This window comes from Heteronotia binoei, chromosome 5 (assembly GCF_032191835.1).
Source record: "Heteronotia binoei isolate CCM8104 ecotype False Entrance Well chromosome 5, APGP_CSIRO_Hbin_v1, whole genome shotgun sequence".
Classification (NCBI taxonomy): Eukaryota; Metazoa; Chordata; class Lepidosauria; order Squamata; family Gekkonidae; genus Heteronotia; species Heteronotia binoei.
In genome coordinates, this window is record NC_083227.1 from 12,201,079 (window position 1) to 12,224,576 (window position 23,498).

The 23,498-nt window shown below is 49.0% G+C and overlaps 2 protein-coding genes across 3 annotated transcripts in view; one reads left to right on the top strand and one right to left on the bottom strand.

Annotated features, from left to right (window-relative positions):
• Positions 1–23,498, bottom strand: part of LOC132571714 (zinc finger protein 91-like) — a 250,554-nt gene that overhangs the window by 165,041 nt on the left and 62,015 nt on the right. The gene's annotated exons all lie outside the window — the stretch shown is intronic.
• LOC132571051 (zinc finger protein 271-like) lies at positions 1,689–20,684 on the top strand. Of its 2 annotated transcripts, none has more exons than XM_060237685.1 (6): positions 1,689–1,810; positions 3,367–3,840; positions 7,226–7,340; positions 10,828–10,953; positions 14,541–14,666; positions 18,317–20,684. In XM_060237685.1, the coding sequence occupies exons 1-6, from the start codon at positions 1,757–1,759 to the stop codon at positions 20,131–20,133; spliced, it is 2,712 nt and encodes a 903-aa protein (XP_060093668.1). In that variant the 5' UTR covers positions 1,689–1,756; the 3' UTR covers positions 20,134–20,684. The 2 variants fall into 2 exon arrangements, with proteins under 2 accessions (XP_060093668.1, XP_060093669.1); XM_060237686.1 differs by having other exon boundaries at positions 1,697–1,810; positions 14,544–14,666.

The window sequence follows — 23,498 nt, forward strand, 5'->3', positions numbered from 1 at the left end:
GAATACAGAGCTTCGCTGCCCCAGACATAATAACATTAGAGAAGCCACGATGGATCAGGGCAATGGCCCATCCAGTCTAACACTCTGTGTCACACAACGGCCAAAACCCAGCTGCCATCAGGAGGTCCAGCAGTGGGGCTAGAACTACATAAGCCATCCCACTGTGGCCTCATAAGCACCAAGAATATACAGTTTCACTGTCCCAGACAGAAGAACATAAAAGAAGCCATGTTGGATCAGGCCAAAGGCCCTCCAGTCCAAAACTGTGTGTCACAGAAGAACATAAGAGAAGCCATGTTGGATCAGGCCAAAGGCCCTCCAACACTGTGTATCACATAAGAACATAAGAGAAGCCATGTTGGATCAGGGCAAAGGCCCATCCAGTCCAACACTCTGTGTCACATAAGAACATAAGAGAAGCTATGTTGGATCAGGCCAGTGGCCCATCCAGTCCAACACTCTGTGTCACATAAGAACATAAGAGAAGCCATGTTGGATCAGGCCAATGGCCCATCCAGTACAACACTCTGTGTCACATAAGAACATAAGAGAAGCCATGTTGGATCAGGCCAAAGGCCCATCCAGTTCAACACTCTGTGTCACACAGTGGCCAAAAAACAACAACACAGGTGCCATCAGGAGGCCCACCAGTGGGGCCCAAACTCCAGAAGCCCTTCCACTCTTGTCCTCCCCCAAGCACCAAGCACTTCCTGTAGCTTTTCTGTACCTGTTTCAATTAACTGTCAAGTACAACTTTTAGCAAAAAAGAGTTCACAAGCAATAGAAGAAGATGAAGAAGATATTGGATTTATATCCCGGCCTCCACTACGAAGTCTCAGAGCGGCTCACAATCTCCTTTACCTCCCTCCCCCACAACAGACACCCTGTGAGGTGGATGGGGCTGAGAGGGCTCTCACAGCAGCTGCCCTTTCAAGGAAAGAGGCTCAGAGCCGCCTACAATCTCCTTTCCCTTCCTCCCCCACAACAGACACCCTGTGAGGAGGGTGGGGCAGAGAGGGCTCTCACAGCAGCTGCCCTTTCAAGGACAGAGGCTCAGAGCAACCTACAATCCTCTTTATCTTCCTCCCCCACAACAGACACCCTTTGAGGTGGGTGGGGCTGAGAGGGCTCTCCCAGCAGCTGCCCTTTCAAGGACAGAGGCTCAGAGCAGCCTACAATCTCCTTTCCCTTCCTCCCCCACAACAGACACCCTGTGAGGTGGGTGGGGCTGAGAGGGCTCTCACAGCAGCTGCCCTTTCAAGGACAACTTCTGCCAGAGCTATGGCTGACCCAAGGCCATTCCAGCAGGTGCAAGTGGAGGAGTGGGGAATCAAACCCGGCTCTCCCAGATAAGAGTCCGCCCACCTAACCACTACACCAAACTAGAAGAGCAGAAGCAGGCTGGGCAGACCTGCTTCTGTGTGCTTAGCGTTAAGTTGCTTCAGTTGTCTTGTGTCACAGTCTGCTCAACACGTGGCTGAACACAGCCTGGGAACAGAACCCTGTGCAGAGTTACTCCCCAGCAGCCGCACTGAGCCGCGTAGGGCGTCCCGGACGGCAGCACGGCTGGATCACGAAGGCAGCACGCATTTTTCACTCCTCTGCAGCACTCCAGGGGTTAAACCCACAGAGCTGTTTGCTAGAGAAGCCCTGCAAGGAGGGGGAGGGGGTGCAGCGGAAGAGGAAAGGCCTTTTTCTAGTTGGGGAGGGGGGAGGTGGAGAAAGAAGGGTTTTTGCTTCTGAATGGGGAAAGAGAATGCACCAGCAGGGAAAAGCCGTGCAAGTGGATTCTGGGATGGTTTTCTTAGACGTAAGTGGAATTGCACCCCTCCTGGGCTTCTTACAATGCTATCTTCTTACCTATACAATGCAATCTTCTTTAAATTATTAGCTGCTTTGGTGGCCCTTGCGGGGGGGGGGGGGCAAAGCAACCAGATCCGAAGCTTGCAAATGCAAACAAATGGAACTTAACTCTTAGGCCGTGGTGGGCTATGTGCAAAGGGCCAGGAAAGAGTCACAGGCGTGGAGGAAGGATTCATGCCCAGTGTTCTGCTGCCAAACAGCCACGCTTTTTAGCCGGTGCCCCATCCCCCACCCATTTGCCGCCTTTCTTCACTGCTTCCTCCTGTTGTTTCTGTTCATTTAGGCAGCCTTTAAAGGCTGGACTCCCCTCTTAGCTGCTGAGGCAGAGCTTTTAAGAGCATAAGAGAAGCCATAATGGATCAGGCCAGTGGGCCATCCAGTCCCAACACTCTGGGTCACACAGTGGCCAAAAAGACAAGGTGCCATCAGGAGGTCCATCAGTGGGGCTAGAGCTCCATAAGCCCTCCCACTGTTCCCACACAAGCACCAAGAATACAGAATATCACTGCCCCCAGACATAAGAACATAAGAGAAGCCGTGTTGGATCAGGCCAGTGACCCATCCAGTCCCAACACTCTGTGTCACACAGTGACCTAAAAACCAGGTGCCATCAGGAGGTCCATCAGTGGGGCTAGAAGCCTTCTCCAGCACCACATTAGGAAGAACTTCCTGACTGTTAGAGCGGTTCCTCGGTGGAAGAGGCTTCTTCAGGAGGTGGTGGGCTCTCCTTCCTTGGAGGTTTTTCAACAGAGGCTAGATGGCCGTCTGGCAGCAATGCTGATTCTGTGAACTTAGGCAGATCATGAGAAGGAGGGGCAGGGGGGAAGTGATTTTCTGCCTTGTGCAGGGGGCTGGACTAGATGGCCGAGGAGGTCCCTTCCAACTCTATGATTCCACTGGACTTTTGCTCTTTTCTACTGCTGCAGACAGACTAACACATCTACCCATATTGGATAAGCATATGGAGCAGAGGTCCATCAGTGGCTATTACCCACAGTTTATCATTGGAACTCTCTGTCTGGGGCAGTGATGCTCTGTCTTCTTGGTGCTTGCGGGGGTGGGGGGCACAGTGGGAGGGCTTCTGGTGTCCTGGCCCCTGGTGGACCTCCTGATGGCCCCTGGTTTTTTTGGGCACTGTGTGACACAGAGTGTTGGACTGGATGGGCCATTGGCCTGATCCAACAGGACTTCTCTTCTTATGTGACAAAGAGTGTTGGACTGGATGGGCCACTGGCTTAATCCAACATGGCTTCTCTTATGTGACACAGAGTGTTGGACTGGATGGGCCATTGGCCTGATCCAACATGGCTTCTCTTATGTTCTTTTATTCATATTACTATAATGCAGCACAATGACGTTAATCCTGATTGAATACAACAAGGACACTCCTTCTGATGTACGAGGTAATTCTTAGGTGACTCTTGACCACAGCTGGTGATACAGCTCCATTTTCTTCAGGTTTCTTTCTGCCTTTTTGATATCTTTTCCTTTCCCTCTTCATAGCCCCAGACGGGTATCCTTTCATGGTTGGATGCTAGCCAAGAGGAGGGGAAGATGGAAGAGCAGGACCCAGAAGAACCTCAGGTTGGCCAGAGATCAAGGAAAGGCAGTCTTCCCACCCAAACTGGGAGTGATGTTGAATTCTGGGAAAAAGCTCTGCCGGAGACCCTGGATCAGGACACCATGAACTCAGACGAATACTGTCAACTCTTCCGGCAGTTCCGCTACCGTGAGGCCGATGGGCCCCGAGAGGTTTGCAGTCAGCTGCATGAACTTTGCAACCAGTGGCTGAAGCCGGAGAGGCACACCAAGAAGCAGATCCTGGACCTGGTGATTCTGGAGCAGTTCCTGGCCATCCTGCCCCAGGAAATGCAGTGCTGGGTCAGAGGATGCAGGCCGGAGACCAGTTTGCAGGCAGTGGCCTTGGCCGAAGGCTTCCTCCTGAGTCAGGCAGAGCAGAAGCCGCTTGCAGAGCAGGTGAGGGGATTTCCTTTGCTCACTTCAAGCAATGACCTCATCTTAAAGCTTCCTGCCAGATATCTCTGTTTGTGTATGTGTTAACTGATGTTAAGTTGCTTCCATCTTATGGTGAGCCTGTGAATTAATGTCCTCCAAAATGTCCTATTGGTAACAGCCTTACTTAGATCTTGCAGACTTGGGGCCCTCACGGCTTCCTTGATTAAGTCAACCCATGTTCAGTCTTTCTCTTTTCCTGCTGCTTCCAGCTTTTCATAGCGTTATTGTCTTTTGCAGTGACTCAACTTCCAGCAGTGTGACCAAAGTATGATAGCCTCGTTTTAGCTTCCAGGGAGAGGTCAGGCTCGATTGGATGTAGAACCCACTGGTTTGTCTTTTTTGGTGGTTCATGAGAAACCCGACACTTAGGCAAAAAATATTCTAATATTAATTATATTATGAAATAATGGAGTCCAACGCAGCGGTCTTATAGCCCAGTTCCAAACGAAGGTCCTAGGTATTTTTTTTACTTCGTTTCAGTTTTTTCTTCCGCAGTGGTTAGGGCTCTTCAATCAGTTTATATCCAGGACATAAGAACATAAGAGAAGCCATGTTGGATCAGGCCAATGGCCCCTCCAGTCCAACACTCTGTGTCACATAAGAACATAAGAGAAGCCCTGTTGGATCAGGCCAATGGCCCATCCAGTCCAAAACTCTGTGTCACATAAGAACATAAGAGAAGCCCTGTTGGATCAGGCCAATGGCCCATTCGGTCCAACACTCTGTGTCACATAAGAACATAAGAGAAGCCATGTTGGATCAGGCCAATGGCCCATCCAGTCCAACACTCTATGTCACATAAGAACATAAGAGAAGCCATGTTGGATCAGGCCAATGGCCAATCCAGTCCAACACTCTGTGTCACATAAGAACATAAGAGAAGCCATGTTGGATCAGGCCAATGGCCCATTCGGTCCAACACTCTGTGTCACAGAAGAACATAAGAGAAGCCATGTTGGATCAGGCCAATAGCCCATCCAGTCCAACACTCTGTGTCACATAAGAACATAAGAGAAGCCATGTTGGATCAGGCCAATGGCCCATTCGGTCCAACACTCTGTGTCACATAAGAACATAAGAGAAGCCATGTTGGATCAGGCCAATGGCCCATCCAGTCCTACACTCTGTGTCACATAAGAACATAAGAGAAGCCATGTTGGATCAGGCCAATGGCCCATTCGGTCCAACACTCTGTGTCACATAAGAACATAAGAGAAGCCATGTTGGATCAGGCCAATGGCCCATTCGGTCCAACACTCTGTGTCACATAAGAACATAAGAGAAGCCATGTTGGATCAGGCCAATGGCCCATTCGGTCCAACACTCTGTGTCACAGAAGAACATAAGGGAAGCCATGTTGGATCAGGCCAATGGCCCATCCAGTCCAACACTCTGTGTCACATAAGAACATAAGAGAAGCCCTGTTGGATCAGGCCAGTGGCCCATTCAGTCCAACACTCTGTGTCACAGAAGAACATAAGAGAAGCCATGTTGGATCAGGCCAATAGCCCATCCAGTCCAACACTCTGTGTCACATTAGAACATAAGAGAAGCCATGTTGGATCAGGCCAATGGCCCATCCAGTCCAACACTCTGAGTCACATAAGAACATAAGAGAAGCCATGTTGGATCAGGCCAATGGCCCATTCGGTCCAACACTCTGTGTCACATAAGAACATAAGAGAAGCCATGTTGGATCAGGCCAATGGCCCATCCAGTCCAACACTCTGTGTCACATAAGAACAGAAGAGAAGCCATGTTGGATCAGGCCAATGGCCCATCCAGTCCAACACACTGTGTCACATAAGAACATAAGAGCAGCCATGTTGGATCAGGCCAATGGCCCATCCAGTCCAACACTCTGTGTCACATAAGAACATAAGAGCAGCCATGTTGGATCAGGCCAATGGCCCATCCAGTCCAACACTCTGTGTCACATAAGAACATAAGAGCAGCCATGTTGGATCAGGCCAATGGCCCATCCAGTCCAACACTCTGTGTCACATAAGAACATAAGAGAAGCCATGTTGGATCAGGCCAATGGCCCATCCAGTCCAACACTCTGTGTCACATAAGAACATAAGAGAAGCCATGTTGGATCAGGCCAATGGCCCATCCAGTCCAACACTCTGTGTCACATAAGAACATAAGAGAAGCCCTGTTGGATCAGGCCAATGGCCCATTCGGTCCAACACTCTGTGTCACAGAAGAACATAAGAGAAGCCATGTTGCATCAGGCCAATAGCCCATCCAGTCCAACACTCTGTGTCACACAAGAACACAAAAGAAGCCATGTTGGATCAGGCCAATGGCCCATCCAGTCCAACACTCTGTGTCACATAAGAACATAAGAGAAGCCCTGTTGAATCAGGCCAATGGCCCATCCAGTCCAACACTCTGTGTCACATAAAAACACAAAAGAAGCCATGTTGGATCAGGCCAATGGCCCATCCAACCCAACACTCTGTGTCACTCAGTGGCCAATATATGTGTCTGTATACACACACACACGCACACACACATATATATACTGTGGCTAATAGCCACTGATGGACCTCTGCTCCATATTTTCATCCAATCCCCTCTTAAAGCTGGCTAGGCTTGTAGCTGCCGCCACCTCCTGTGGCAGTGAATTCCACAGGTTAATCACCCTTTGGGTGAAGAAGGACTTCTGCAAGTCTGCAAGATCTGAATAAGGCTGTCACCAATAGGACATTTTGGAGGACATTAATTCACAGGGTCACCATAAGACATCAATTGTATGCAACTTAAGTGGTGATATTCTGCTGTTGTGCAATATATACTTTTCTTTGAGATAGTCTTCTCTATCTCCTACTTATTTCTTGCATAAACTAAGGAATCAAGCCTCTTTTTTTTCTAGGCATCAAGGGGTTGGACTAGATGACCCTGGAGGTCCTTTCCAACTCTATGATTCTATATAGGATTTTGTGGTAAAATATCATTATTCATAAGATAAGTCACAACTGGAAACTGCCCTGAACCCGCCTCGGTGGGGAGGGTGGGATATAAATCGAATAAATAAATAAATAAACCAAGGTATCACAACTTTTTCCTCAAAAGACTGAGGAGATTAATTTGAAGAAGAATACGTCATTTTTTGTTAAAATGAAATAATCCCATATTTTAATCTTTCCAGTTAACTCAAAGATGGAGGATTTTTATTTTTCCATTTCATTGCTAGTTCAGTTTTAGCTGTGGATAACAGTATAGATATAACATCTCTTTTACTGGTTTTTTACCTCATAGTCAATCCAGCAATCAAGCAATATCAAAGCAGGGTCGATATCTTCTGAGTAGACACCTGTCTCCTTTGCTGTTGTTTCAGATGTGGGGACCATCCGTGAAGATGGAAGCCAAGTTCTCAGAAGTGGAAGGAACCCCTTCAGAAGAAAACCAGAGGGCACAGGCCCAGGAGGGGGCCCAAGATGCCCTGTCAAGTGGTAAGGGTGTTCTGTGCCCATATGGAATTGGCGGTCAAATTTTTGTTGGGCTCAAAGGTCAAGAGAGGAGAAAAGGGGAATACTTCTGCAGGCTACACAAAATGTAATCCTGGGACAGAGTGCCACAGAGCGTAGCGACGAGCAGTCCTCTTGAAGGGGGAGTAAATAGACTCACAAAGAGAGGTCCCAGGAGGTGAAAGAATGGTGTATCTGGGCTTTTGGTCTGATCCATCAGGGCTCCGGGGTTCACAAAGTGCATTTCAAGTCTCACAGAAGCCTGAAATCTGTCCTCAAAAAAGCGGAAACATAATATATGACAGAAAAAAACAACTGTGCACAAAACACACACAATATATATATATATATATATATATATATATATATATATATATATATATATATATATATATATATATATATATATATATATATATATATATATCTCCTTTATCTCCTGTATATAAGTCTCTCTTGTTTGTCTCTGTTTTCAATAATACCAAATACATAGTATACAGAAATATCTCCTTTCCTTTTGTGAGATATTTCTGTATACTGTGTATTTGGGTATTATTGAAAACAAACAAGAGAGACTATATATATATTTTATTGTGTGTTTTGTACACAGTTGTTTTTTTCTGAAACCTGTCCTCAGCATTTCTGTCTCCCCGAGGCTCACGGGTACCTGATGCTTCTCTTCCACTTCTCCCACACTATACTAAATAAAGAAGAGACGTTTTCACGTCCCTGGGAGTGGGATACATAAAGCGGGATTCAAAGTTGCAAACAGAATAGGAGCCTGGGGTTCAAATTCGTCCTTCCGATGTTGTCCCCCCCTTGCAGGCAGTGAAGAGACGCTACCAAGCCATATTCATTGCGGAGGGGGGGAAATGGCTGCTCAGCCTCTGGTCCAGGTGGGTGATTTGGGGAATAGTTGCCCCCCCCTCCTTTCTCAGGGAGGTTTTTGCTCCAGCTGCTTGATGTAGTGGTTGTGCGCGGAATCTTATCTGGAACAGCCAGGTTTGATTCCCCACTCCTCCACTTGCAGCTGCTGGAATGGCCTCGGGTCAGCCATAGCTCTTGTAGGAGTTGTTATAAAGGGCAGCTGCTGGGAGAGCTCTCTCAGCCCCACCCACCTCACAGGGTGTCCGTCGTGGGGGAAGGAGATAAAGGAGATTGTAAGCCACTCAGACTGATTCGGAGAGAAGGGCGGGGTATAACTCTGCGGTCTTCTTCTTCTGTTGGAGCAAGCGAAGCTCTGAACCTCCTCTCTTTACACATTAAACTCTGTATCCTGCATCTTACCAAATGCCCCTACGAAGAGGGAGGTCTGTGCCTGGCATGAGCTCTAAAGAGGGGATCTGCTTTTTCTTCCAGTCTTCCTTTTCCTTTGGGGAGGTGGCCATGTATTTCACTGAGGCTGAGTGGGCCCTGCTAGATCCAGAGCAAAGAGCTCTCTGTGGGGAAGTCATGTTGGAGAACTATGGGAGCGTGGCCTCTCTGAGTAAGGACCTTTCCTAGGGGCCAAAGGTGAAAATAGTGTAGGAGAGGGTGGAGAGCCAGTTTGGTGCAGTGGTTAAGTGCACGGACTCTTATCTGGGAGAACCAGGTTTGATTCCCCACTCCTCCACTTGCAGCTGCTGAAATGGCCTTGGGTCAGCCATAGCTCTCACAGGAGTTGTTCTTGAAGGGCAGCTGCAGTGAGAGCCCTCTCAGCCCCACCCACCTCACAGGGTGTCTGTTGTGGGGAGAGAAGATATTATAGGAGATTTTAAGAAGAAGATGATACTGGATTTATATCCCGCCCTCCACTCCAAAGAGTCTCAGAGCGGCTCACAATCTCCTTTACCTTCCTCCCCCACAACAGACACCCTGTGAGGTGGGTGGGGCTGGAGAGGGCTCTCACAGCACCTGCCCTTTCAAGGACAACCTCTGCCAGAGCTATGGCTGACCCAAGGCCATCTCAGCAGGTGCAAGTGGAGGAGTGGGGAATCAAACCTGGTTCTCCCAGATAAGAGTCCGCACACTTAACTACTACACCAAACTGGCTCTCCAGTAAGCCGCTCTGAGTCTCTGATTCAGAGAGAAAGGCGGGGTGTAAATCTACAGTCTTCTTCTTCACTTGCAGCTGCTGGCATGGTCTTGGATCAGCCATAGCTCTCGCAGGAGTCCTTGAAAGGGCAGCTGCTGCGAGAGCTCTCTCAGCCCCACCCTCCTCACAGGGTGTCTGTTGTGGGGGTGGAAGGTAAAGGAGATTGTAAACCGCACTGAGACTCAGTGATTCAGAGTGAAGGGTGGGGTATAAATCTTGGGATGACACATGAATCAAAATATTTAATATGTGGTTGTGAGGGCTGCCCAGTTACTTCTCCCACCCCAAGGCCATGGAGACTTGTGGTGGCAGTGAAAGCCAGGGCTTCTTCTGGAGAAGGAACTCCTTTGCATATTAGGCCACACCTCCTTGATGTAGCCAATCCTCCTGGAGCTTACAGTAGACCCTGTTCTAAGAGCCCTGTAAACTCTTGGAGGATTGGCTCCATCAGGGGTGTGTGGCCTAATATGCAAAAGAGTTCCTGCTACAAAAAAGACCTGGTGAAAGGAGTGTTTGGTGTGGCTGGGTAGAGCAATGCAGGCCCCCCCCGCTGATCCAGAAGCCGTTGAGGGCAGTGTTGTGGCCATCAGCCAGAGACGGTGTCCTGGCCTGAGGCCAAGGCGTGGCTGAGAGGCCCTCAGAAAGACTCTGGAAGTGGCCAGATCCCATCCTCTCCGTTGCCAGAATTTATAACACTCTCTTCCCTCAGATGGGATTACGGCCATCCACCCCGATCTGGTATGGATCTGTCCCCATTGTACTGGTCCAGACTGCGGGCCTTCAGGGGAGAAAACCTGAGAGCAGAAATGCACACTGAGAGCCAGTTTGGTGTAGTGGTTAAGTGTGTGGACTCTTATCTGGAAGAACCGGGTTTGATTCCCCACTCCTCCACTTGCACCTGCTGGAATGGCCTTCGGTCAGCCATAGCTCTGGCAGAGGTTGTCCTTGAAAGGGCAGCTGCTGTGAGAGCGCTCTCAGCCCCACCCACCTCACAGGGTATCTTTTGTGGGGGAGGAAGGGAAAGGAGATTGTGAGCCGCTCTGAGCCTCTGTCCTTGAAAGGGCAGCTGCTGTGAGAGCCCTCTCCAGCCCCATCCACCTCACAGGGTGTCTGTTGTGGGGGAGGAAGGGAAAGGAGATTGTAGGCCGCTCTGAGCCTCTGTCCTTGAAAGGGCAGCTGCTGTGAGAGCGCTCTCAGCCCCACCCACCTCACAGGGTGTCTGTTGTGTGGGGAGAAGATATAGGAGATTGTAAGCCGCTCTGAGTCTCTGATTCAGAGAGAAGGGCGGGGTATAAATCTGCAATTCTTCTTCTTCTTCACACTCAGTAATGACCACGGCCTGACCGGCGCCTCTGGCTTCTCGCCTGGGTGCTGACTGAAACTCTTCCTTTATTCCAGCAGTATATGTAGAGGAAACAGGTGGGGGATTCCAGGGGTTCCCTTGGGAAGACGTCAAGACTGAAGATGTCGACGGAAACTTGGGAGACGGAGATGGGCCACAGAGGCAGGAGGGAAGCCGCGCAGGTACATGGAGGGGCAAGTCCATTCCTTGCAGAGGAATACGTTTCTTTGATTAGCTGCAGCACCATACAAGACAAGCTCAGCTTAATGTACACAGCCAGTGCATTTTATCCTAGACATGGCCGGTCAGTCCCTCATGCTTTCCCCATTGGCTAAGGCAGCGGTCCCCAATCTTTTTGGCACCAGGGACTGGCCCCAGAGCTGGCCTGCCCACTGCAGCCCCAGGGCCAGCAGGGAGGGGGGATTGAATTCGGCCTTCCCCCGCCCCTCCCCCGGTGGTGCCTCCTCCCCCTGCCCCCCTGTGGCGCTTCCCCCCCCCCTCCGTTTTCACAATTTTAAGGGCCGAAAAAGGGGTGGTGAAGCACCTCCCGGGTAAGCCTGACCACCACCCCCCGGATCAGCTGATCATCAGGAAAACCGCGGCAGCAGCGGGGCGCTACCTGCTGAAAAAGCGCCAGCACCCTTGCCTCCTCCCCACTTCCTTCCTGGGTGTGAGAAAGAAGCGGTGAGGAGACAAGGGCGGTGCCACTTTTGCGGCGGGTCGCTCCCTGCTGCTGCCGCGGTTTTCCCACCAACCAGCTGATCGCCGGGGGTGGGGGTGATTCTTGGCCCGGAGGCTCTTCACCGCCCCTTCTCGGGTCTTAAAATGGTGAAAATGGAGGGTGGGGGAGGCGCTGCAGGAGGGGGGGTCGGCGAGGCTGTGCGGCGCCAGGGGGGTGGGCAGGGAGGCTGTGTGGACCAGTTCCTAACAGGCCGCAGACCGGTACCGTTCCGGGGACCCCTAAGCTAAGGTACTCAGAGATCACATGGTTCCTGCCCATCTATTGTATATGACTACACATTAGATCCTTAATATGACCCCCTTCCTCTTAGCATACATTGCATGACCATGTAAATGAAGCAATTACCTATGCTAGGCGTGTTAGTGAATATTCATGAAATTATTAAGCATGCTCAGCTTTTACCGACCCCCTTTACCTCTCGACTTTTGCCCTACTTTCAATTCTGCCTGCCAAAAAAACCCCTATCTTATCACTTAGCCTCAGAGCTCCAAGCTGTGTCTTGCACTGAAGCCATAATTTAGTGCAGGGGTGTCAAACATATGACCCAGGGGCCAAATCAGGCGCTCCGAGGGCTCTTATCAGGCACCAAGCAACTGGCTGTCATCTTGCTTGTTTCTCCCTCTCTCTTGCTTCCTTCTGCATCACAGCTTGCTTTGCAAGGCTTGCTCAATCGCACAGCAGAGCTACAGAGCAAAACCTCTGTTTTCTCCATTGGCTGAAGCTCCTCCCTTGGGGAGGAACGGGGAAAGAGAGCTTGCTTTGCCAGGCTCTTTCTATCGCGCAGCAGAGCTACTGAGCTAAGCCTCTCTTCCTTCTATTGGCTGAGGCTTCTCCCCCTCCTGGCCCTCTGGGGAAGGAAGGAAAGAGCCAGAGCTTCCTTTGCCCAGTTCCCTGGACCTCATGGCAGAGACACAAAGAAAGCATCTCTAAGACCGACAAGTGCTAATGTTTTAAGCATCTTTTATTTTAAGGTTTTTTAAAAAAAACCAAAAACCTTTAATTGTGTTTGTCGGTGTCCTTTATAAAGTTTATATCTCTGCTGCCTAATCTTAAATAGGTACACATATGGCCTGGCCCGACAAGATCTCATTTATGTCAGATCTGGCCCTCGTACCAAATAGGTTCGACGCCCCTGATTTAGCGTCTTCACCCCTTTAGAATTTAACTTCTGCAAAATAACGGTGCTGGCTCAGTTTAACCCTTATTTCTATTACTTCCGCTCAAATCCAGATTCCCTCAATAAGCGTGTTCCTTGCCATGGAAGGGCAAAGGTGTCAGACAAGCTGGGCTTTTTTTTTAGCAGGAACTCCTTTACCTATTAGGCCACACCGCCCTGTAGTAGCCAATCGTCCAAGAGCTTACAGTATTCCCTGTACTAAGAGCCCTGTAAGCTCCGGGAGGATTGGCTACATCAGGGATGTGTGGCCTAATATGCAAAGGAGTTCCTGCTACAAAAAGCCCTGGGCCCAGTACTAAGAGCCCTGTGAGCTCCGGGAGGATTGGCTGCATCAGGGATGTGTGGCCTAATATGCAAAGGAGTTCCTGCTACAAAAAAAAGCCCTGGAGACAAGTGAAGCATTTAGGGTGAAGTGGAAACGGAAAGAAGAAACTTTAACAGCCTGATACATGCAGATGATACCACATTACCAGCAGAAAACAGCGAAGAAACGGAACAACTACTCCCGAAGGTTCAAAAAGAAAGTTCCAAAGTAGGATTGCAGTTGGTCAAGAAGACAAACGTAATAAATACCGGGTAACTGCACTGCTTTAGGGGTGACAATGAAGAAACGGAAATGAAGGAACAAAAGGGCTCCTTCTTAATTAGAGAGTCTACTGTTGGATTAAAGGAAACATAAGTGTGGCCTTTGCAGGGACCTTCGGTCAGAGGGGGAACGTCGCTTTGCAGATGCAAATCTCCTTTGAAGAGAAACTGCATAATGCAAGGGTGTCGAACTCATTTGTTATCAGGGCCGGATCGGACATAAATGAGACTTTGTTGAGCCAGCCCGTGTCGGGTTGGGCTATGTATGTACCTATTTAAGATTAGGTAACAGAGATACAAACTTTATAAAGAACACTGACAAACACGTTTAAATGTTTTTAAAAAAAAAAACTTAAAACATTAGCATTTGTTGGTCTTAAAGGTGCTTTCTTTGTATTTCTCCCGTGGGATCCTGAGAACTGGGCAAAGGAAGCAGCGGCTCTTTCCTTCCTTCCCCAGGGGATTGGACTCAGCCAATAGAAGGAAGAGAAGCCACAAGATTACAAGATGGAAATTTACAAAAATGTAAAGAGGCATGGGAACCGATTTATGTCTGGGTGAAAAGCAAGGGTTTAGTTTTGGGGAAAATAGAAATTGTGTATTGATAAGCCCTTAAGGCTCCTTGTGTGGTTGGAGGGAGATGGTGGAAGGATGATTGTTATAACTATATGTTATATGTTTTATGTTGTGTATTGATCAATAAATATTTACAATTAAAATTAAAAAAAAAAAAGAAGGGAGAGAAGCTTGGCTCAGTAGCTTTGCTGTGCGACTGAGAGAGCCTGGAAAAAACAAGTTCCACCTCCCCCCTTCCTCCCCAAGGGAGGAGCCTCAGCCAATGGAGAAAACAGAGGTTTTGCCCTGCAGCTCCTGTGCAGCTGAGCAAGCCTTCCAAAGCAAGCTGTGATGCAGAAGGAAGCAAGACACAGGGAGAAGGAAGCAGATGACAGCCAGTTGCTCGAGGGCTTGATAGGAGCCCTCCGGGGGCCTGATTCGACCCCCGGACTGCATGTTCGACACCCCTGGTATAATGGCTTGGAGTGCGGAAAAAGCTACAGTCGGAAATGAGCCCTTGCTTCATAGTAAAAAAAAAAAAAAGACCCATAGAAATGGTCAGAGTCAAAACCTAGCGTCTCTGATGCAGGAGGTGTAAGAGCCAGCCACCAGTCAGCACCCTAAGGGGCAAGTCAGCTATTCATGAGCAGTGTTGTCTGGTATCTTGGCTCCTTGCGTGGATGTTGATTGAAACTTTTCTTTGATTCCAGCAGCAGATGAAGAGGAGACAGCCGAAGTATTCCAGGGGTTCTCTTGGGAACAAGCCAAGAATGAAGATGCCGAAGGACACCTGGGTGATGGAGGCGAACCACAGATGCAGGAGGGAAGCCGTGCAGGTAAGAGGAAGGGGGGAAGCCCGTTCCTTTCTTTGAAATCCCAGTCCAAGAGCAAAGGTCAGTTAAAAAAAAAATGAAGGAGCTTCACTAGGGGCCTCAGAGTGGCTTACAATCTCCTTTCCCTTGATGGTATCGCTTTACTCTGCTCTGGTAAGACCTCGCCTGGAGTCTTGTGTTCAGTTTTGGGCACCACCTTTTAAGAAGGATATAGAGAAGCTGGAACGGGTCCAGAGGAGGGCAATGAAGATGGTGAGGGGTCTGGAGACCAAGTCCTATGAGGAAAGGCTGAAGGAGCTGGGGATGTTTAGCCTGGAGAGGAGGCGGCTGAGAGGTGATAGGATCACCATCTTCAAGTACTTGAAGGGCTGTCCTATAGAGGATGGGGTGGAATTGTTTTCTGTGGCCCCAGAAGGCAGGACCAGAACCAATGGGTTGAAATTAAATCAAGAGTTTCTGGCTCAACATTAGGAAGAACTTCCTCAGTGGAACAGGCTTCCTCGGGAAGTGGTGGGCTCTCCTTCCTTAGAGGTTTTTAAACAGGCCATCTGACAGCGATGAAGATCCTGTGAATTTAGGGGGAGGGGTTTGTGAGTTTCCTGCATTGTGCAGGGGGTTGGACTAGATGACCCTAGAGCAGGGGTGGGGAACAGTGACTCCAGATGTTTTTTGCCTACAACTCCCATCAGCCCCAGCCAGCATGGCCAATGGCTTGGGCTGATGGGAGTTGTAGGCAAAAAACATCTGGAGAGCCACTGATCCCCACCCCTGCCCTAGAGGTCCCTTCCAACTCTATGATATGTGGAGAGCCAGTTTGGTGTGCGGAGAGCCAGTTTGGTGTAGTGGTTAAGTGTGCGGACTCTTATCTGGGGTTTGATTCCCCACTCCTCCACTTGCACCTGCTAGCATGGCCTTGGGTCAGCCATAGCCCTGGCAGAGGTTGTCCTTGAAAGGGCAGCTGCTGTGAGAGCCCTCTCCAGCCCCACCCACCTCACAGGGTGTCTGTTGTGGGGGAGGAAGAGAAAGGAGATTGTGAGCCGCTCTGAGCCTCTGTCCTTGAAAGGGCAGCTGCTGTGAGAGCCCTCTCCAGCCCCACCCACCTCACAGGGTGTCTGTTGTGGGGGAGGGAGATAAAGGAGATTGTAGGCCGCTCTGAGCCTCTGTCCTTAAAAGGGCAGCTGCTGTGAGAGCCCTCTCAGCCCCACCCACCTCACAGGGGGTCTGTTGTGGGGAGGAAGGTAAAGGAGATTGTGAGCCGCTCTGAGACTCTTCGGAGTGGAGGGCGGGATATAAATCCAATATCTTCATCTACCTCACAGGGTGTCTGTTGTGGGGGAGGAAGGGAAAGAAGATTGTGAGCTGCTCTGGGACTCTTCGGAGTGGAGGGCGGGATATAAATCCAATATCTTCATCTACCTTACAGGGTGTCTGTTGTGGGGGAGGAAGGTAAAGGAGATTGTGAGCCGCTCTGAGACTCTTCGGAGTGGAGGGCGGGATATAAATCCAATATCATCTTCTTCTTCTTCTTCTTGATTCTTCCTTCAACAGACACCCCGTGATGAGATAGGTGGGGCTGAGAGAACTGTTCTTGAGAGAGCAGTTCTTTCAAAAACTGGGACTGACCCAAGTTCACTCAACGGTTGCACGTGGAGGAGTGGGCAATCAAACCCTGTTCGTCCAGAATAGAGTAGAGCAGGGGTGTCGAACTCATTTGTTATGAGGGCCGGATCTGAGATAAATGAGACCTTGGCGGGCTGAGCCATGTCGGGCCGGGCCGTATGTGTACCTATTTAAGATTAGGTAGCAGAGATATATAAACTTTATAAAGGACATAGACAAACACAATTAAAGATTTTTTTAAAATAAAAAAACTTAAAACGTGCTTAAGCCATTAGCACTCGTTGGTGCTTTAAGGTGCTTTCTTTGTATCTCTCTCATGGGATCCAGGGAACTGGGCAAAGGAAGCTCTGGCTCTTTCTTTCCTTTACCAGGGGACCAGGAGGGGGAGGAGCCTCAGCCAATAGAAGGAAGAGAGGCTCGACTCAGTAGCTCTGCTGTGTGATTGAGGGAGCCTGGCAAAGCAAGCTCTCCCTCCCCTCTTCCTCCCCAAGGGAGCAGCCTTAGCCAATGAAGAAAATAGACGCTTTGCTCCATAGAGCCTGTGTGATTGAGCAAGCCTTGCAAAACAAGCTGTGATGCAGAAGGGAGCAAGAGAGAGGGAGAACATGACAGCCAATTGCTCAGGGGCCTGATAGGAGCCCTCCAAAGGCCTGATTTGGCCCCCCAGACCGCATGTTTGATTCCCCTGGAGTAGAGTTTGCGCTCTTAACCACTACACCAAACTGCGGGGCGGGGGGGGAGAGGCTTGCCATGAACAGCAGCTGTCCTTTCAAGGACAGAGGCTCAGAGCGGCCTACAATCTCCTTTCCCTTCTCCCCCACAACAGACACCCTGTGAGGTGGGTGGGGCTGAGAGAGCTCTCACAGCAGCTGCCCTTTCAAGGACAGAGGCTCAGAGTGGCCTACAATCTCCTTTCCCGTCCTCCCCCACAACAGACACTCTGTGAGGTGGGTGGGGCTGAGAGGGCTCTCCCAGAAATTGCCCTTAAAAGGACAGAGTCTCACAGCGGCTCACAGTCTCCTTTACCTTCCCCCTCCCACAAAAGACACCCTGTGAGGTGGGTGGGCCTAAGAGGGCTCTCACAGCAGCTGCCCTTTCAAGGACAGCTCTGAGACAGCCATGGCTGACCAAAGGCCATTCCAGCAGCTGCAAGTGGAGGAATGGGGAATCAAACCTGGTTCTCCCAGATAAGAGTCTGTGCACTTAACCACTACACCAAACTGGCTCAAACTGGCTACATCATGGGGATGTGGCCTAAAATGCAAAGGAGCTTCTCCTACAAATAAAGCCCTAGCAAAGTCAAACGGACTGTGCCTCCAAAACTATATACACTTACAAATAGTTATAGAAATATACAAAACTTATATAAGTGGAAAAAAACATCAAAAATACTTAGTCGCAATTTTAGAAAAATCAAGTTCCCATCACGAGCAATGTCCCAATGTCTTTTGAGAGGGATGCTGTAGGGATATGGGCGTAAGCGAAGGATGTTTTGTGTGAGATTACAAGTTTAAATTCTCTGCTTGTGAAAAAGCTGTGTACGGTGGAACGTGAAGTTCAAGCTGGCAATCACGGGAAGGCGAATAATCCTTTGGAGCCAAGTTCTGCCGATTGACTTCATGTTGCAGAAATATCTGGAAGTATTGACAACGCCGAAAGATTCAAGAACAAAGTATGGGACATTGTTCGGGATGAGAACTTTGATTTTTCTAAAATTGTGACTTAAGTATTTTTGATGTTTTTTTTCATTTATATAAGTTTTGTATATTTCTGTAACTCTTTGTTAAGTGTATATTGTTTTGTAGGCACAGTTGGTTGGCCTTTGCTGGGTTCTACTGTGCCGCCACTGTTTTCTCCTGTTTGTTTCTTGGTGACAAGAAAAATCCCTGGCTCTGCCCATGTACTTTGGAAGTGTATATTATTGTCTACTTCAGTGTATAGCAGGAAGAAACTCCTGAAATTGAGCGTGGATCTGGCGCAAATCAGGCCTCCTTGCATGGATTCTAACAGGATTTCTCTGATTATTCCAACAGGAGACGATGTGAGGAGTGAGGAAGATGAGGAACTACATCCTCTGTCGCCGGTAGAAGTCAAGAACGAAGACGTCAGGGGAAACGTCAACGATCAAGACGGACCTCAGATGGTCGAGGACAAACCCATTCCTTGCCAAGGCGGGGATTTCCCTGAGGTAATTTACGAAGTGGAGGAAACATACAAGTGCTCGGAGTGCGGGATGAATTTCTCAGACCAAACCCAATACAATGCCCATTTACGAACACACGCTGGAAAGAAGACCCGTCAACGTCCGGAGCGTGGAAAGGCCGTGATTCGCAGAACTCAGCCCCTTAGACGTCAAAAAATGCGTGCGGAAGAGAAACCTTACAGCTGCTCTGACTGTAGCAAGAGCTTCTCAGAGAAACCGGACTTCGTTCGCCACCAAAAGATTCACTCAGGCGAGAACCTGTTTATCTGCTCAAAGACTGGAAAGACGTTCTCTTATGGAGGAAAGGGCAACGCACAGTTTCCACGGCGCGTTAAAAGAAAAATACATAAGTGCTTCAAGTGCAGAAAGTACTTCAGATACAGATCACAGCTCCTTGTGCACCAAAGGATGAATAGAGGGGAGAGCCCTTTTGAGTGCCCAGAGTGTGGAATGAAATTCAGCCAGTGTGACCAACTTAAACAGCATAAAATAAACCACAGGGGGGAGAAGCCTTTCGAATGCTCAGAGTGTGGGGTGAAATTCGGTAGGAGTGACCATCTCCGACACCATCAGAGAATCCACTCAGGGGAGAAGCCTTTCGAATGCTCGGTGTGTACAAAGAGATTCAGCCGAACGGACGCTCTTCAGTGTCACCTCAGAACCCACGCAGGGGAGAAGCGTTTTGAATGCTCGGAGTGCGGAAAGAGATTCAGTCGGCGGAGCCATCTTCAACAGCATCAAAAAACCCACACGGGGGAAAAGCCTTTCGAGTGCCTCGTGTGCGGAATGAAATTCCGTCGGAGCGATCACCTTCGACAGCATCAAAGAATCCACACAGGGGAAAAGCCTTTCGAATGCGCCGAGTGTGGGAAGAGATTCAGTCAGACTAGCAATCTTCATCAGCATGAAAAAACCCACACAGGGGAGAGAGCGTATGACTGCTCAGAGTGCGGGGAGACGTTCAGCGACAGTAGCACTCTCCAGAATCATCTGAGAAGCCACGAAGAGGAGAAGCCTTTTATATGCTCAGAGTGTGGGAAGAGATTCAATCACAGTAGCACTCTTCAAAAACATGTAAGAACCCACACAGGGGAGAAGCCTTTCGAATGCGCCGAGTGTGGAATGAAATTCGGTAGGAGTGGCCATCTTCAACAGCATAAAAAAATCCACGCGGGGGAGAAGCCCTTTGAATGCTCAGAGTGTGGGAAGAGATTCAGTCATAGCAGCCATCTTCAACAGCATCATAGAACCCACACAGGGGAGAAGCCCTTTGAATGCTCCGTGTGTACAAAGAGATTCAGTCGGAGTGCCGCTCTTCAGTGTCATCTTAGAACCCATGCAGGGGAGAAGCCTTTTCAGTGCTCAGAGTGTACGAAGAGATTCAGTCGGAGTGACGCCCTTCAGTGCCATCTAAGAACCCACACAGGGGAGAAGCCTTTTGAATGCTCAGAGTGTGGGAAGAGATTCAGTCAGAGCGGTACTCTTCAACAGCATCTAAGAACCCACACAGGGGAGAAACCTTTTGGGTGCACAGCGTGTGGGAAGAGATTCAGTCACAGTGGCTCTCTTAAAAAACATCTACGAACCCACGCAGTGGAGGAGAAGCCTTTTGAATGGTTAACAATGTGGGAAGAGATTCAGCTGTAGTAACCTGTTTCCGCCGCATCAAAGAATCCACGGAAGGGAAAACCCTTTTTGAATTCTCAGAGTGTGAAAAGAGTCAGTGGCTGTCTTTCAACAGCACCAAAGAATCCATAGATTCAATGTTTATTACAACCACAGTTGAGTACAAATTCTATAAAAATTACCATGAGGTTATTTGTGGAAACGCTATATGATAAATCAGATTGACAAGACAAGATACAAATGATAATACAGTGTGAGAAAATCATAGAACATACTGAGTAGGCTGTTATACTGATCTTTTAAATCATTATGTTATATATATCTTTGATATTCTCTGACGCCAACATGCTATGTATATTATGCTGTGGATCTTCTAAGCTATTATGCCATATATTCCTTCTATACATACATGTACTTTGATCAAGAAATGTCCTTAGTATCTGTTAGATTGCCCTTATATTGCGTTTTTTAGTAGTTATACTTACCATGCGTTTTTTCTTCCCTTTTCACCATTCCCTTTCTTTTTTCTGTATTCACTTCAAACTTTAAAATAAATTTTTTCAAAAACTTTATGCTGATGACACCCAGCTTTATCTGTTGATGGAAGGCCAGCCAGATAACTGCCCGGTAAATTTGGCTTAAGGGTTTGGAGGCTGTGGTGGGTTGGTTAAAGAAGAGCTGGTTGGGATTAAATGCTTCCGGCTGGGACATGGCGTGGGGTGCTGGATTCCAGTTCTTGATGGTGCGCCTTTGTCACCGGTACCCAGGGGTCGTTTCGTAGAAAAAGAGGTGCCAGAGCTCATTAGCACAACTCATTTGCATATGCCACACACCCCTAATATCACCAGTAGATGGACTGAATTATAGCAAAGATTTCAGGTTTTCACGGCTGGTAACATCATTAGGGTTTGTAGAATCTTACGGGCTCAAGTGCCGTGTTCTACTGGAGAAAGTTTTTCGCCCAGACGTTTTGTTCTCAGCTGCGGAATTATAGCAGCTCAGTGTCTACCTTAAAATGTTTCTCGAGTTAGAATTGTCATAATAAAACCTTACTCCCATCCAGTGTTCCCTCTAAGCTGAGTTAGCGTGAGCTAACGCTCAGATTTTTAGCCTCCAGCTCACACATTTTTGTCTTAGCTCGGGAAAAATGGCCCCAGGGCACAATAATTTATGCAGCAGCTCACAACTTTAATACCAGTAGCTCACAACTTTAATACCAGTAGCTCACAAAGTAGAACTTTTGCTCGCAAGACTCTGCAGCTTAGAGGGAAAGCTGCTCCCATCATACTTTTAGAATTACTTGCTTCTCCTATGTGGCCGCAGTGGCATAATGAAGATTTCCATCTGTCTGCTTTATATGTTTGGGTTATTTTCCCATTTTTTTGTGGAAAAATTATTAGAAAATTTGTCAAATCTTAAGAGTTCAGCAACATTCTCACAAGGGGTTTGAACAATGGACTCTAGAAGCAAGGTTTTTTTTGGGGGGGGTAAGAAAAAAAGGAAAGGAAAGGTCCCCTGTGCAAGCAAGCGCCAGTCGTTTCTGACTCTGGGGTGACGTCACTTTCACAACGTTTTCACGGCAGACTTTTTACGGGGTGGTTTGTCATTGCCTTCCCCAGTCATCTACACTTTCCCCCCCAGCAAGCTGGGGACTCATTTGACCGACCTCGGAAGGATGGAAGGTTGAGTCAATCTGGAGCCGGCGACCTGAAAACCCAGCTTCCACCAAGGATTGAACTCAGGTCGTGAACAGAGCTTAGGACTGCAAGACTGCTGCTGTGAGCAACTTTCCAAAATGAGGCCTGCCGGTACCTATTGTGCAGACTTTGGGGGTGATCTTAGATAGATCATTGTCTATAGAGGCCCAGGTCACCAATATTGTCAGGCTGGTCCCCTACCTATCTCACTCCGTGATCTGCACTGGCTGCCTATAGAGTACCGGATCCGTTTCAAGGCGTTAGTTTTGACTTTTAAAGCCTTACGCGGCCTGGGACCAACACACCTATGGGACCGTCTTCTTCCATATACACCCTGGAGGTCGCTTTGTTCAGCCTCCTAGGATTTTCTGACAGTTCCCGGACCAAGGGATGCCCGTCTTGCCTCTACCAGGACTTTTTCGGTCCTGGCCCCGACCTGGTGGAATCAGCTCCCTGTGGAGATCCGGGCCCTGCTTGGCTTGCTGGCCTTTCGTAGGACCTGTAAAACGGAGCTGTTCCACCAGGTCTTCGGATGAGGCAGCGGGCATCTATCTATCTATTAGATCAGTTGGCCTCCCCCTACGCCCTTACGGGGCCCGCTGCACCACTGTATTGTGGAACCATACTATCTTGCTTTATATCACCTTACTGAATTAACCTACTGTACTTTACTGAATGCTGAAGTTGTTTTTATTATCATTTTATTGTGATTTTAATTCAAATTGTTGTACTCCACTCTGAGCCCCCCAAAAGGGGGAAGGGGTGGAATAGAAATAAACTAATAATAATAATAATTTAGCCTCCGTAATCCATGCAACGGACACCTCCAGACTGGATTGCTGTAGCTTGCTCCATGTAGACCTACCCTTGAGGCTGACCCAGAAACTCCCAACTAGTGCAAAATTCTGCTGCTTGGGTCCTGAAGAAGACTGTAGATTTATACCCTGCCCTTCTCTCTGAATCAGAGACTCAGAGCGGCTTACAATCTCCTATATCTTCTCCCTTCCCCCACAACAGACACCCTTTGAGGTGAGTGGGGCTGGAGAGGGCTCTCACAGCAGCTGCCCTTTCAAGGACAGAGGCTCAGAGCAGCCTACAATCTCCTTTCCCTTCCTCCCCACAACAGACACCCTGTGAGGTGGGTGGGGCTGGAGAGGGCTCTCACAGCAGCTGCCCTTTCAAGGACAGCGGCTCAGAGCTGCCTACAATCTCCTTTCCCTTCCTCCCCCACAACAGACACCCTGTGAGGTGGGTGGGGCTGGAGAGGGCTCTCACAGCAGCTGCCCTTTCAAGGACAGAGGCTCAGAGCGGCCTACAATCTCCTTTCCCTTCCTCCCCCGCAACAGACACCCTGTGAGGTGGGTGGGGCTGAGAGGGCTCTCACAGCAGCTGCCCTTTCAAGGACAGAGGCTCAGAGCGGCCTACAATCTCCTTTCCCTTCCTCCCCCACAACAGACACTCTGTGAGGTGGGTGGGGCTGAGAGGGCTCTCCCAGCAGCTGCCCTTTCAAGGCCAGAGGCTCAGAGCGGCCTACAATCTCCTTTCCCTTCCTCCCCCACAACAGACACCCTGTGAGGTGGGTGGGGCTGGAGAGGGCTCTCACAGCAGCTGCCCTTTCAAGGACAACCTCTGCCAGAGCTATGGCTGACCGAAGGCCATTCCAGCAGGTGCAAGTGGAGGAGTGGGGAA

Excerpts from the sequence above, each read along its gene's own strand:
- LOC132571051 (XM_060237685.1), top strand. The coding sequence starts at position 1,757 with ATGCACCAGCAGGGAAAAGCCGTGCAAGTGGATTCTGGGATGGTTTTC. Across the intron at positions 3,841-7,225 it reads AGAAGCCGCTTGCAGAGCAG|ATGTGGGGACCATCCGTGAA; the intron begins GTGAGGGGATTT and ends CTGTTGTTTCAG. Across the intron at positions 10,954-14,540 it reads GCAGGAGGGAAGCCGCGCAG|CAGCAGATGAAGAGGAGACA; the intron begins GTACATGGAGGG and ends CTTTGATTCCAG.